This window comes from Phyllostomus discolor, chromosome 4 (genome assembly GCF_004126475.2).
Source record: "Phyllostomus discolor isolate MPI-MPIP mPhyDis1 chromosome 4, mPhyDis1.pri.v3, whole genome shotgun sequence".
Taxonomy (NCBI): domain Eukaryota; kingdom Metazoa; phylum Chordata; class Mammalia; order Chiroptera; family Phyllostomidae; genus Phyllostomus; species Phyllostomus discolor.
In genome coordinates, this window is record NC_040906.2 from 187,698,947 (window position 1) to 187,713,135 (window position 14,189).

Below are 14,189 nucleotides of genomic sequence, written 5' to 3' on the forward strand. Positions count from 1 at the left end.
CATGCTTGGGTTGCAGGCCATGGCCCCCAGCAACCACACATTGATATTTCTCTCTCTCTCTCTCCCTTTCTCCCTCCCTTCCCTCTCTAAAAAAATAAATAAATAGAGAATTTCTAACTTCTGTCTTCGATACGCCCCTGCCGGTGTTCTTTCCTTGCAAGTATTTGTGTTTTGTAGTAAGAGGAGTCATTCCACTTAATATGGGATCCTTTGAGCTCTCAGGAGATTTACATAAATGAAGGATGGTATTTAAAAACTTTAATTGCATTGATTCTTATCTCAAAGACCACCTAATCTAAATACCATCTGGCTCAGAAAACTAGAGGTATGGAAAATCAGAGAAGCATTTTCTCTGGAGAAATTTCTACCAGGTATTTCTATGGAGTAATAGAGGCCAATAAATATATTTTAAAAGTTTGATCCCACATCAATTAAAAGGCAAATCATATACCCGATGATATTTACAAATAATTAATAACCACAAATATGATGGTCATCTATTGAACACCTGTTAGGTTCCAGACTGTATCAGATGTGTTCATCACTTTGTCTCATTCATTTACTCTTCACAGGAAGCCTGCATGTGAGCAACATTCTCCAACTGCCCCCCGCCCCACCATACAGAGATGAAAGCCAAGGCTCAAAAAAGTGAAGGAATTTACCCAAGGTAAATGGCTAACTCATGAATAAAATCCACATTGATTTCACTTTAAAATCTAGTATGTTAATTACCATGCTACAGTACTTTACAAAATATTTTTTCTAAATATGGGATTAAAAATGTACCTTCATCCTTTTGCTATATTTTGTTTCCCCATTAACAATATTTTGACAAATATGGAATGTATATAAAGTCATAAAGCTTTTAAATTATCATTTAAGGAAAGAGCTTGCACTATCTTTTAGTGTGAAGTAAGACTATAATTTGCTATATGGATTAAAAGTCATTGACTTGTGTATAAACTCACCACCACCGTCGCCTGATTTGGCAGGTACGACCGCTGCCATTTCAGAGGGGAGGGGATGGAGTTCAGAGAGGTTCAAGGCTTCGCGTGTGGCCACAGTATTAGAGCTGAGTGCTGAAATCTGCTTTTTTGTTTTCCTGATAAATGTATAGATTCTAAGCATGTCTGAGAATGGGTAGTGTTTTGTGGGTGCTTTAACAAAATGTTTAGCTTCTGGAAAAATATGCCAACATAAAACTCCTGGTAAAGGGGCTTCTGTCTGGTGGGCTGTGTGGTTCTCCCAGAGGGCATGCAGAGGGCTGCTCCCCCCGGGGCAGAGCTGGACCTCATCCCGGGCCTGCAGAGGACAGATCTTACTTGGCCTGGGATCTGGCACTTTATCACAAAATTACTTTTTTCTGGAGTCTTTAATGTAACTCTTGTTCACCAAGGAAATAAACTTTCTGGTTTTCTGTTCTGCTAAGCACATGGTTAATCATCTATAACAGGAGATAGTAATGTTTCCTGCTGACTTTTTCTTTTTCCCAAAGTTGGAACAAACCACTAGTGCTCTGTCAACCATAACAAAAAAATCAGCATGTTCTATCTAGTGCAGTGAGTGTCTTGATTTTCATATAAAACCATATCCTGTTTCTGTTATTTTGTGTTTTATAAAGAGAGTAGGTGTGGCCTTTCCTACTTTGTTGTCCTGCTGATGACGAGGGATTGATTCATTAATTTGACAAGTTGATGAGGTGCCTACTGGCTGCAGGGCACTACTATAGGCGCTTGGGACACAGCTGTGAACACAAGAGCCAGCACTCCTTGGCCTCGTCAAGTGTACATTCTAGTGTGGGACACAGATAATGAACACTACTGCATCACCTAAGTAAGGACAGAAAGCAGTATTTCTCAGGGGACGGGAAGGGCGAAGGTGACTCTCAAACCTTACTAGAGTTATTCCAGAGCAGGCGGATGGTGGCAAGAAGGTCTGCTCCCACAGCTGCGTGAACGAGCAGCGGCCACCACGTGAAGTGCCTGGAGCACACCCCCTCTCGCATCCCCACCCCCCAGAGGTACAGTTTTTACACTGAAGTTTTAGTTTATGGAGGCAATAAGCTTTTATGTTTCCTACTTTCCCCAGGTTTACTACATATCAAATTAAAAGATGGAATTTGGAGAAGTCAGTCATAATCTAGCATCTTTAAAAAATTAGTATTTTTAAACCACTTGTCTAAGATTTTTTGGCCAATAGCCTGGATCTATAAAAAAAAATTTCCCCCTCTACTGGACATTGATCCAATTTTCTTACTGAGTGACCTATATTTTAGTCCACTTGAGCAATTTTATTTTATCACATTTAAATAAAACTTTATGAACCCAGTATTTGTTATGCATCAACTCTGTTTTATGCTAACACTTGAGTATTATATGTAAATATGCTTTCTGCGGAGAAAGATATATCTCCATAAAATAGACTCATTAAGTACAAAATGAATTTGAGAGTGAGTTAACTGAACAAATACACAGAATAATAACACTGATATTTTCCTGGAAAACTAGGCATTAGAGGAGGCATTGTATCTCTTCTCTAATGTATATACAACCGTGGAAGTTAGAGATTAATCCCACTGCACAATGATGAGACTGACCCACTTATAATAAGTTGTCTAAAGTCACAGAGTAGTGTCAGAGCTAAAAGGCAGACTCAGATCCAGTTCCAAAGATTTTCCAACATGCCGCCTGACTCTGTGTTTCATAATCACACCAAATGCAAAGTGCTTATTCACACCCATATCCATCTCCCAATGGCTGGTTACTGCACACTGACATTATGTATAACACACATTTCATTCCTAGATCAGATCTCTTTTATTATAAAATTTGAAAATATTATCTATGAAAATGAAGATATGTAAGATTTTAAAAGGGCAAGTTAAAGCATAAACGGCCCACGGGCATGGACAAGAGGGCGAGGACTGACTACGGTGGGGAGGGGAGAGCGAGAGGACCAGTGGTGGAGAGTGGGGGGGAGAACTGGGGCAACTATAACAGAACAATAAAAAAATTTTTAATTAAAAAATAAAAATAAAAGGGCAAGCAATTTATTAAAGAAAATGTCTTTTTTAGTCTTAAAGGATAACTAGAAATAAAACATAAAAACAGAAAAGGCAATTAAGAATACCTCTCCGAACGGAAGTACAAGAGACCCCAGCGACCGCAGGTGTCTCTGTAAAGCACACGTGTGATCGCCGTCACGTGCCATGAAAGTGAAACATTCTGGTGAGCAAAGTTGTATGAGAAAAATGCAGGCAACTTTTCTGATTAAAATAAACAAACTAAAACCAAAGCTAAATACAAAGCCAACAGGTAGGCAAGAGAAATAGTACCTTTCTTTTTAATGAGCAAAAAAAGCACTCCCCACATCGACCCCTCTAAATAGCAAAGCAAACATTTTTCAAAATCTTCCTGATCTGATCCCAATACCAATATTAGAAGCATTAAGAAATCATCAATGAGTTATGTACTAAAATTTTCCTTGGAGAGTAGATAATTGTGTGAGTAGCTTGCTACTCCCTCAATCCATTACTTCCTTTCTTTAAGGAGACCCTAGAAGTTTTTAAGAATTTTCTTTCTTTTCCTTTTCCTTTTTTTTTTTTTGCCAAGAGGGAACATGGAAAACAAAGAATAACAATGGTTTGCCTTTAATTTTCATAGAGGTTCCAAGACAATAAAGACAAAAGTAGAAATCCATCATCTATAGAATCTAACAGTGTTATATTTAATCAAAATTCCCACTCCTTTTTCTACGAACATTAACACCAACAAGATTTTCTTTCCCTCAAACAAAAGGATCTATTAAAAAATTTCCAACTTTGTACTTTCACCTGTTGAAAGTGTTAATTTGTCAAAGCTGGCTGGAGTGCCCAATTCCTGTATTTCCTTATTAAGAGTTTCAGTACCCTTCTGAGCCCAAGAACTTACGGTCCAGCTTATTAGTGTCTTCCATCCTAAAATCCTCCTTTCTTGAACATGCTGCCACATATCTGCATGTCCCCCTCCTGCTTGGGTCTCAGCCGGGCGAAGACCAGAGACTCAGGGAAGGGGCCGTTCAACACCCTGTCTTCCCTCTCACACGGCGTGAGCTGCACTCAGGAGACGGGTGAAGGGTGATGGGACACACAACTCTACAGTCGTTTTTTAAACAGTAATCTTGTTCACTGAACCAAGTAAAAATGGAGAAAGGCTTCTGTTCAAAAGAGTCAGTGAAGCTCACATGGGTGTGGGCTGGGAGCAGGGGAGGCCTTTCCTGGTTAAGAAATGGTTGCTACACATCAGCTCGATCTCAGAGACTCAAACTCAGCTGGGGCCCCAGACAGGATGTGCATTAAGCCTAGATTAAAAACCTAATTGCTTACCAAAATCATCTAAATGGTGTTTGCTCTGTTCCCAGACTCTTCTGCCTTTTGGTTTCCTGACGTATTAAAAATGACATTTAAAACCCTGAAGATTATGGCTGATTTTGTTCCCATACCAAAAGCATCTGAAAAAAGGCGATCATTGAGAGTTAGTCAAGCAGAGAGGCCTCTGTTCTTTATCTCCCTTCATTGAGAACAGACATGGAGCTGTAGGAAAAAAATGCACGGAATGAAGTTTCTCTGCCCTTCAAAAGGCCCAAAAGATTGACTTGCTTTATTTAGCAAGGGTTGAAAAACTCTGAAGGTCTTCAAAGAGGAGATGAAAAATCAATGAATATAAACATTTAACTTTCAGAAATTATTTCTAGATAAAGTAACCGTAGGTCCTCAGAATTTATCTTTTTTCAGCCCATGATAAATTGCACTGTAAACTTTGAATTAGACATTTCTTTCCCAGCTTTACCCTAGGCTTGCCTTTAAAAGGACGTTTTGTCTAGGGGCAGCCAGAGAGAGGAAACAAAAGAAGGATAATGTCAAGTCCTCACTGTGTCCTCCTGGAACTTAAAAACATGTGGCATGGGGGCCAGAGTACTCTGATTAAAACCAATTAACTTAATGAGTTTGGGTGAGCAGTGGGCCCACTTTGGAAAAGAAAATCCGATATTTAGAAAAAAATGAATCCTTTCCAGCCTCTGTGAGTAGCAGGACTTCACTGAATGAGTACAGAAACTGGCCACACAGAATAGCTAAGATTGTAGAAAGGTCCAGTACCCACTGGACTTGGCAATGAACCTTTTTAATGCCTTTGGAACTACAGACTACCTAATAGGAGACAGTGAAATGCCGGCTGTAGTCCAGCACCATCCCAGCACCTCCAGGGGCCCAGCATCTCACCTGCCTGAGTACCATCACTCCCCGTAACTCGATGCTTTCATTTTCCAAGGTAGCCTGCGTAAATATTGACAATATTTCCAGTGCAGGCTTCCAACCTTGGTACTGTTGACATTTTGGGTGGGATGATTCCTCACTGAGAGTGGCATCGGAGGGAGAGGAGGCTTTGCTGTGCATTGTAGGAAGTGTACCAGCATCTCTGGTCTTACCCGCCAGATCTAAAGGCTCCACACATTCCTCCCCAGAATTGAGTCCATCATAAAATGTCTTCAGACCTTACCAAATGTCCCCTAGGAGGCAAGATTAATCCTGGTTAAGAAAACAAATCACAGCTCTCGTGTCCCCAAGTCCATGGTGGCACTTTCCCCTCCAGGCAGGAGTAGAGTGGGGGAAACAGACACAGACATACAGAACGCAAGCGCTTTCCCTGTCGCACTGTTCCATTGTTCGGTGTGGTCGTCGTTTTTGCCAGGAGACCTTCCTGTTGCTGAGAGGGATGCGGGACTGACTCCACAGGAAAGGCTGGTCAAAGCTGGGATGTACTCAGACACTGCCTGAAGGTCTGAGGATGTGGAAGGATTCCCCTGTTGTGCCCAGTCAAAGCAACCGAACCCATGAGACTGCACGGACACTAACATGAGGAACATGTTGGCTATTAATTTCAGGAATTCTTAAGGCATATTATTAAAATATTAACTTATTTCCTTAATTCCACACCCATATATTCAGTTTGGGCACCCAAATCTTGGGACTGATACTTTAAATGATCTGACAACTTGTTTAAACAGAACAAAGACAGGGACCATGAATCTATCTAGAAAATGAAAAGTAACTCATCTTAGCAAATTAAAAGAGGAAAAAGAACTTTCACTCCCTCCTTCAGAATCTCTATATTCTTCAGACACAAATGTAACTAGCTCAGTTTTCTACTTTCCAGTTCACTGGAAATCAGAAGCACCTAGCTTTGAGGGGACAGAAAGTTGTTATGAGAGTCTCCTAACTGGTCTACAGCCTTCCAAACCTTGACCTCCCAAAATGGGGAGGTCAACACAGCTATGAGATTCATGTTTGTAGCATGCAAATCTGATCCTGTAGCTTTTCCAAATACCTCGGTTTTCCTTGGGATACGCTCCAGCCCTCCTGTAGCAAGAACCACCTGCTTCTTCCTTGTGACCTCACGGTGGCTTTTCTCACCACGTCAGCGACACTGCCGGTTGCTTGTCTACTTGGCACTCTCCTGTCTAGCCTTACAGACGGGCAGCCTTTGGCTGCATTTCCCCAAACTCATTTCTCCTCCCACCATCAGTACTGGACGAGCTGCGCTTGAAGAACCATCTCTCTTCACCTGGCTGACTTCCATAAGCCTTGGTATCTCTACTTCCCATCGAGTCCTCGGGAAGCCCCACAGTGCCCGCCGATGCTGTTGCGCCCAGCCCTCCCTGCCGTGATCGCCAGTGTGCACGGCTGAGATTTATAGATGGAAAAGAGAAGGGCTAACGGAGGAAAACGCTGCCTTCTGAAGTGCAAATTCCTCCTCCCACGCCATCGGAAATGATACAAATAACATAATTAAACATATTGATCGCCTGTTATGTGTCAGACATTATTCTAAGGGCCTATATATGAACTGGTCTAGTCTCACAATGAATCCATTATCGTGCCAATTTTACAGATGAGAAAACTCAGATACACAGAGTAGAATAACTTGGTGAGTTCAGTTAAGTGGCAGACTCTATCTGCCCTTGAACTTCCGAGCGCCCAGGAGGCACCAGAGCAGAGTCGCCGGCCGCCGAGAAATGACTGGTACTGCGAGGACAGGAGACAGGCAGGGAAAGACAGGAGGTGACATTGTGTGGAGACAGTGCACCACTCTTCCCTTAGGAACAACAGCGTGTCACTAACTGGGGGTGCATTCATCAGAACAGCAGCTGAACGCTAACAAGAGAGGATCGAGAAGAAAGGGCTTTGTCTGTGAGGAGCGGCTCAGGGAGAGGCCTGTGTTCCGGCGCACGGAGCGGTGGGTACCATCAGTGACGTGTCACCTGACACTGGGTCTGCACAGCAACCGTCTTAGAAAGCGGTGCATTGCCAACACTGCACATGGTTGTTGTTTTCTCAGGGAGAGGGTCTCGGTGCATCGGTCCAATTTTGGTTTCATTTTCAACACAGCAGAACCACATCAATGTAGGATACTGGTAGCTCTTACAAAGGAGAGTTTATAATTCATATTTGAGGACATGGAGTCACTCTTAAAATATTATAAGTTTTAAGAAGTAATAAATACAGAAATCCTGAGAAATTAAGGGTAAGGACTTTGAAAGTCTACATTACATAATGACCTCTAACAAATGTAAACTGTGGCATGTACTTTATAAGGGGACTTGGTGAATTATCACCTTGACTACAGAGCAGTTTTAGCAGAACTCTGAGGACTCTACCTCTTTCGGTTGTTTTATGCCCATTCATTCTGCTGACTTCACTCCAATCCGAGTTCCCTGCATCATCGTTAAAACCACAGAGCACCTTGTCTTGACATCGGAACTCGTGCACGGGGCCCACACCCCTTAGCATTTTCTCTCATTCAATTTGCTCATTTGTCACCCTGCTTCTTCCTTGTTTTTACTTTCTTTCCTGTTGTTCCCTCCTAACTTCCGGCTACTGACAGGGAAACAAGTTCCTCTAAAATAGGAATCTTTAAACTGCAGCAAGAATTCTATGAGACTGTGAGATATCTGGTAGTGTTTCGGCTTCTTGCTTTTTTTTTTAACAAACTTTATTCCACAGAAAATTGTGTGATCCAGCATCGTTTAGCACTCCTCAGAAAACCGAGGGGGAGGGGTGTGTGTATGTATTAACAAATGTGTAACTGAATAAATACATAAATACATAGATGAGGAGCTAGTTGTTCTCCAAGTAACTGAAAGAACATGGACAGGCTGAGTCCTTAGTCCAGAACAGTTATTACACTCATTGTGTATTCTCATTATTTATAGGGATTTAAAATGTTTCCCTGCAGACTTCCAAATATCGCACACAAAAAGAATCACGAACACTGGATTTGATAACCGCAGTTTGCACAGCGGTGCAGTGGGAAGTGCTGGCGTTCGGTGGAACTTAGCATTCACCGGACACAAAATGCTGGGACTGGGGCTACTGCTGGTTTAAGAGGCAGGTGTTGAGAAATAGATTTCTCTTATGTTTTATTTATAATTACAGAAAAGTAAAAGCAGAAGTTCGTTTTATAAAGGAACTTGTTTTCTGCTGAAAATTTTAACAACCAGAAAACAGACAGATTTGGCATACAGAATGAATTAAAAGACCTGATTCACTCGGCTCTGCACCTGCTGCAAACTGGTTTTTGTCACGGTGGGTCTCACGTGGCAACATCTGACTTCTAATCCCCAGTGTATCACATTCTCCAGACCCCCTTCTGGATCTTTCTTCTTGACTTTTCCATTTCTTCTGTGTTAAAAAAAAGCTGGGAGCGCCGCTTTCGAAGGTATTTGTTTATATGCCACCTTCACAATGCGCCCAAACACTCTCTTTTACTTACCTCTCTGATAATTTACCTTAACCCATTCTCTGTTTCCTTGGCTAGTCCCTTGAGGCCACAATCTTTAAGATGCCGGAAAGGGAAGATGCTGCTTTTCCCGCCCCGTGTTATAGCACCTTGGACAGTGACAAAAGCTACAAGTGCTGATTATTCACGAGAAACTCAGTTAAAAATGCACTCCACAGACGATTGTTTTCTTTAGGAGACTAAGTACAACCTGCTCGTCCATGTCTCCAAATCCACACTTACGTTACCCTGGAATTTTCGTATTGACCTCAAATTGCAGAAACAAATTTCCTCCGTGTCTGAACTTCACAGGAAGGGCCCGAGCTACACATTTTACCAAATGATAAGAGATCCTTTTATTTTACCTCGATACCTTTTCACTATGCCCCTAATCGAACCTTCTCAATTTTCTCACAATACTCTTTGCACGTCACCAGCTACCGCCAGCTTTCCTGTGGCTCTTGTTGTGAGGCACACTCGTTTAGGGGTAATTACAGTAAAGTTATTAACATTTTTTATGTAGGAAGCAACATTTCTTACTAAACTTTTCGGCAAAGTCAAGTTGTCTAGGCTGGATTACTGGGGCTGAACCTGCTAGAAAGGGTTACTCGCCTCTTTCAAGGGCAAGAATTTCTGTGAAAATATTCTCTATGCGCATTTTTTTTTTTTTACTTCTTAGAGGTTTATTAAATGTTCACTTCCACCTGGGAAACTCGTAACCAAAGATTATTTGAACTCTCCACCTTTTGTTGTCCATTCCTGCAAGTCAATGACAATGCATTTCAGACGGGAAGGATTAATGGGAGAGCGTGACAGCTGGAGTCCTGAGTTAGATCAGAAATTAAAATAAGGAACTTGACCTGGTTTCAGAAGGGAGATTTGTTAATGTCTTCAGACCAAACCAACATCATCTTTCAGGTATTTACCTTCAGCTAAAATGCTTAGGTTATTACACAGAACCAAAACACATTATCTATGTATGTAAGAAACTCTTGTACAAAACATCTTACATCTTTGACCTACAAACCGCGTGGTTTCCCTGTCTCTATATCCCAGCCTACGGAAATTCACTCTTTTCTCTCCCACTGACGAGCCCTAGACATTGCAATGTTCTCAGTGAGTAGCAACCAGTAATGCCATAATGAAGTCAGGGAATGAAGGGAAATAAAAACATCAAGTGTAATATATCCAAAGTCCAAATCCTTATAACCTAATTTACAAGCGTGACCAGACTATGGGATTTACGGCAGTGTGGCGTAACACTGGGAAACGAGAGCATTCGAGTGCTGTAGGGTTTTCTGCTGTGAAGCAGAGCAGGCCTTGGCGGCCTACCCGACAGACTGGGCAAACAGCCTGGACTCAAACCAGCACCACCGCTTTGTTTCTGCCTTTAGCCTCCGAACTGGCTTCACCACCGCCCTCCAGCCCGATGATCGCCACTGCCCTGCTCAGTCACCCACCACGTCTCCCAGGTCCCTGCAGAATCACGGCCTCTGCGAAGTGTTTCCGCCTACCGGGAGATTTCCTGCCCACCTCTCCCCCACTTATCCCATGTTTTACAGACGGGAAGCATCGGCTATTTCTTTAATCTGTCTCACAATTTCCTCTCCTTTCCCTCCATTCTTCCTTTCCATTCTTTTATTTCTGCTCTTCTTTCCATGTGAAATGTCTCTTTAATCATCTCTCTCAAGTCTTCCAAATACTTCAAGGACCAAGGCAAATATTCCCCATCCTCCACAAAGTCTATCTTGATTCTCCCAAACAGAAGTGCTTGTCCTCTTCCCACGCCACAAACACACCAGCTCTACTTCTCTAATGGCATCGTCCTTGGGAGGGAGAGTTATCACACTCCCTGGCTGGCATAGCTCAGTGGATTGAGCTCAGGCTGCGAACCAAAGTGTTGCAGGTTCGATTCCCAATCAGGGTACACGCCTGGGTTGCAGGCCATGACACCCAGCAACCACACATTGATGTTTCTCTCTCTCTCTCTATCTCCCTCTTTTCCCTCTCTAAAAATAAATAAATAAAATCTTAAAAAAAAAAAAAAAGAGTTATCACACTCATCTGTCTAGCTCCTGAAAGGCTATGGAAACGGCTGAAGCTCAGGAAACAATGAAGTGAAATGACCTCGCTTCTAGTATATGGGGTAATTTTTAATGGTATTGAGGTATACATTTCAAAAGATTATAAATTAGACAATAAGTATTAAGTGTAGAAAACAGAAAATATAAGCACAAAATATTTATAAGCTACAATCTCAAAGTTGAGACATAACCACTATAAATATTTGAGTATCTCATCTCATAAAGTTTTCCAAATTATATGTCTCTCTATATAATACAAAAAAATGATCTTCATGTAATACTATTTTGGAATCTAATTTATATTCTGAATACCTTATCAAGTCAAGAAGTATGTTTCTAAAACACATGTATTAACTGCCACACTAAATTGTACAGAAACACCATGATTTATGTAGGAGATTCCCAAACTTAAGGTTTGCCATTTTTCAATATTATAAACAAGGCTGCCTACAGAGTTGCATAAATCTTATCAATATCTGAGGATAAATTCCTAGACTAGATTGCTAAATCTTTGGTTAGAGACATTTAAACATGTTTTTTTAATTTATAAATGATATATATCACCAAAGAGAGCCTTTTGCATTGCTCATTAATAGTGGTGACTCATCATTTGTTCCCCTTTATTTACCAAGCGCCTTCTGTGCGACAGGCAATGTTCTTCAAGACCCTTCCATCCAGTGGATGCAGACAGATAATGTGTGAGAGAACACACTAATAAAGTTAATGTTATGAAGAAAATACTGGGCGGGTGGGGTAGCAGATGTTAGGCAGGGGGGTCAGGGAAGGCCTCTCTGAATAAAACAGCCGTGCAGGTTAAGGAGGACCCGGTCACTCCAAAGACCAAAGGAAGAGTGTTTCAGACACAGACTGAGGAGACAGCAGATGCAAAGATCCTAAGGCCAGAGAAGCAATGAGTGTGAAGGGACTTCAAGGAACTGCTGCCCATAGTAAAGACTTCACACTAAAACCAATGGGAAGCCACTGGAAAGTGAAAAGTTTTAAGCAGCGAAGTGCCAGGATCTGATCTATAACTTTAAAAGTTCACTGTGGCTGCTGGGCGGAGACTGGCTAGGGACTGAGGTCTACATGGAGGAACCAACTGTTGAAGCAGAGCCCAGTTCAGACACTAATTATTACAATGTGGGGGCAGCAGATGTGGTTGGACCAGGAATGGACGTGCAGATGGACACAAGCAGATGGATGTAAAGTACTTTGGAGGCAGAGCCAATAGGGCTTTTTGATGGATTGGATGTGGGGCAACAGAGGGGCTAGAGTCAAACATGACACCTAGGCATTTGGTTGTACATTTGAGACAGAGCTGACTGAATACCAAACAGGTTTGAGGAAAAGACTATGTTTAGAACATAAGCAATTTAATCAGGGTTTCCCAAACTTACTTGACCGAGGACTCTTGTTTGCTTATTAATCTGGGGTAGTTCTGGTGTACAAGGTTTGCCAGGAACAGGTCCAACCATTGATAAGATAACGAGAACAGTTTGTGTGACATTGATGTAACCTGGCAGCCAAGGAGAGTGGACTGGAGTGCACATGTGTGAACCATGATGACTTCACTGTACTAGTCAGCTGGGGCAATAGACACTGATGAGTAAGCATGTGCGCTGTGTGGCCACCACATTCAAAATGACCGAGCAAGTAGAGCAATGAATCTGTATCAAATTTTGCATTAAGCTTCAACATTCCTCCTTGGAAACTCACAAGGCTTTCAGAGATGATGCAATGAGTGCAGTGCAAATAAAAGTGTGGCACAAACACTTCAAAGATGGTCGAGAATCTCTTGAAAGTGATCCCTGTTCTGGAAGGCGGAACACATGAAGATGTTGCACCTGTGTGGGCTGCGATCAACAGAGATCAGTGACCAACAGTGTGAGAACTAGAAGCTGATCTAGGGATTCCAAAAACTACTGTCTGAGATTTTGATGCAGGATCTTAGCATGAAATGTGGCAAAAGTTGTTCCACGGCTTCTGCTACCAGAGCAGAAGGAACATGGTGCTGCAGTTGCTAATGACTTGATTCAAACTACTACCAATGAATGAGATTTCCTCAAGAACATCATAACTGGAGATGAATTGTGGGTCTATAGCTATGATCCAGAAATGAAGGCCCAGTCATCTCAATGGAGGTTACCTGGTTCTCCTTGCCCGAAGAAGGCATGGAAAAGTCAAGGCAAGGTCAAGACCATGTTAACTGTGTTTTTTGATGGGGAAGGTGTTGTTCATCACTGGTATGCCCCTCCAAGCCAAACAATTAATAAGGAGTACTACCTCAATGTTCTTCATCAGTTGAGAGGTGCAATACAACAAAAATGGCTACAGCTACAGGCAACTGGTGATTGGCAGCTTCATCACAACACGCCTGCTCATGCATCACGTCTTGTGCAGAGGTTTTTGGCAAAACATCAAATCACCCAGGTAATTCAGCCCCACTACAGCCCAGATTTGGCACCCTGTGACTTCTGGGTTTTCCAAAAACTAAGACTACCTATGAAAGGAAAGAGATTTAAGACTGTTGATGAGGTTCAGGAAAATATGATGGGGCTGTTGATGGCAATCCCAACAAAGGATTCTGCAGTGTTTTGAACAGTGGAAGAGATGCTGGGAGAACTGTGTGAGGTCCCAAGATTCTTAACTTGAAGGGGACTGAGCTGTCATTATGCTACATACAATGGTTCTTGTATCTTCTTCAATAAATATCTCTATTTTTCATAGTACATGGATGGATACTTTCTGGACAGACCTCGCACACTTTACAAATGTCATTACAGTATGTTTACAAATGATATTATTGCAGGCTTCTCTATTAAAAAATTACTTAAATGGTATAGTTTTACCATGACATTGCTCATAAAATGGACATAAATGTAGCAGTGAATTCTCTTTGTAGATCAAATGTAGTGGGATAAACATATTGATTGGAAATTTAGGGGAAATCAAATTTAGAAGTCACCTGATTGCCTTAATAGAAGGTAACTAAATTTGATGAGTTAATGCTCAGTCCCACTGACTTTTTCTTCTTTAAAATATGAATCCATAATGCACTTTTACAGATGGCAAAAATAGATATGAAACTCCATTAGTAGGCTCCACAAGTCTGCTGCGGATGAACATTTTTTCCTCTTCCAATAACCCTGTGCAACACCAAGTACATCTAATGGACCAATTAGAGTGACAAACCATCACAGCCTGCTCACCGCTTCAGCTACACAGAACAAGGACAACTCACCACAAATGAAAATCCTCTCTCTAAATCCCGGGTGTAGGGAAAACTGGGAGC

General features: G+C 41.8%; 1 protein-coding gene and 1 long non-coding RNA gene across 12 annotated transcripts in view; one reads left to right on the forward strand and one right to left on the reverse strand.

The window, feature by feature from the left end:
• MAP7 (microtubule associated protein 7) overlaps positions 1-14,189 on the reverse strand; it is a 159,532-nt gene that overhangs the window by 90,901 nt on the left and 54,442 nt on the right. Inside the window, exon 1 of one of the 11 annotated variants that reach the window (XM_036024770.1) lies at positions 3,930-4,190. The exons of the other annotated variants lie outside the window; for them this stretch is intronic. Coding sequence (XP_035880663.1) covers positions 3,930-3,954 — 25 coding nt within the window. The 5' untranslated portion in view covers positions 3,955-4,190. Of the gene's footprint in view, positions 1-3,929; positions 4,191-14,189 lie in introns of those variants that run through there. 11 annotated transcript variants of the gene reach the window in all.
• On the forward strand, positions 128-6,841 carry LOC118500343. The gene is made up of 2 exons (XR_004902911.1): positions 128-667; positions 6,561-6,841. It is a non-coding gene; the product is annotated as an uncharacterized LOC118500343 (long non-coding RNA).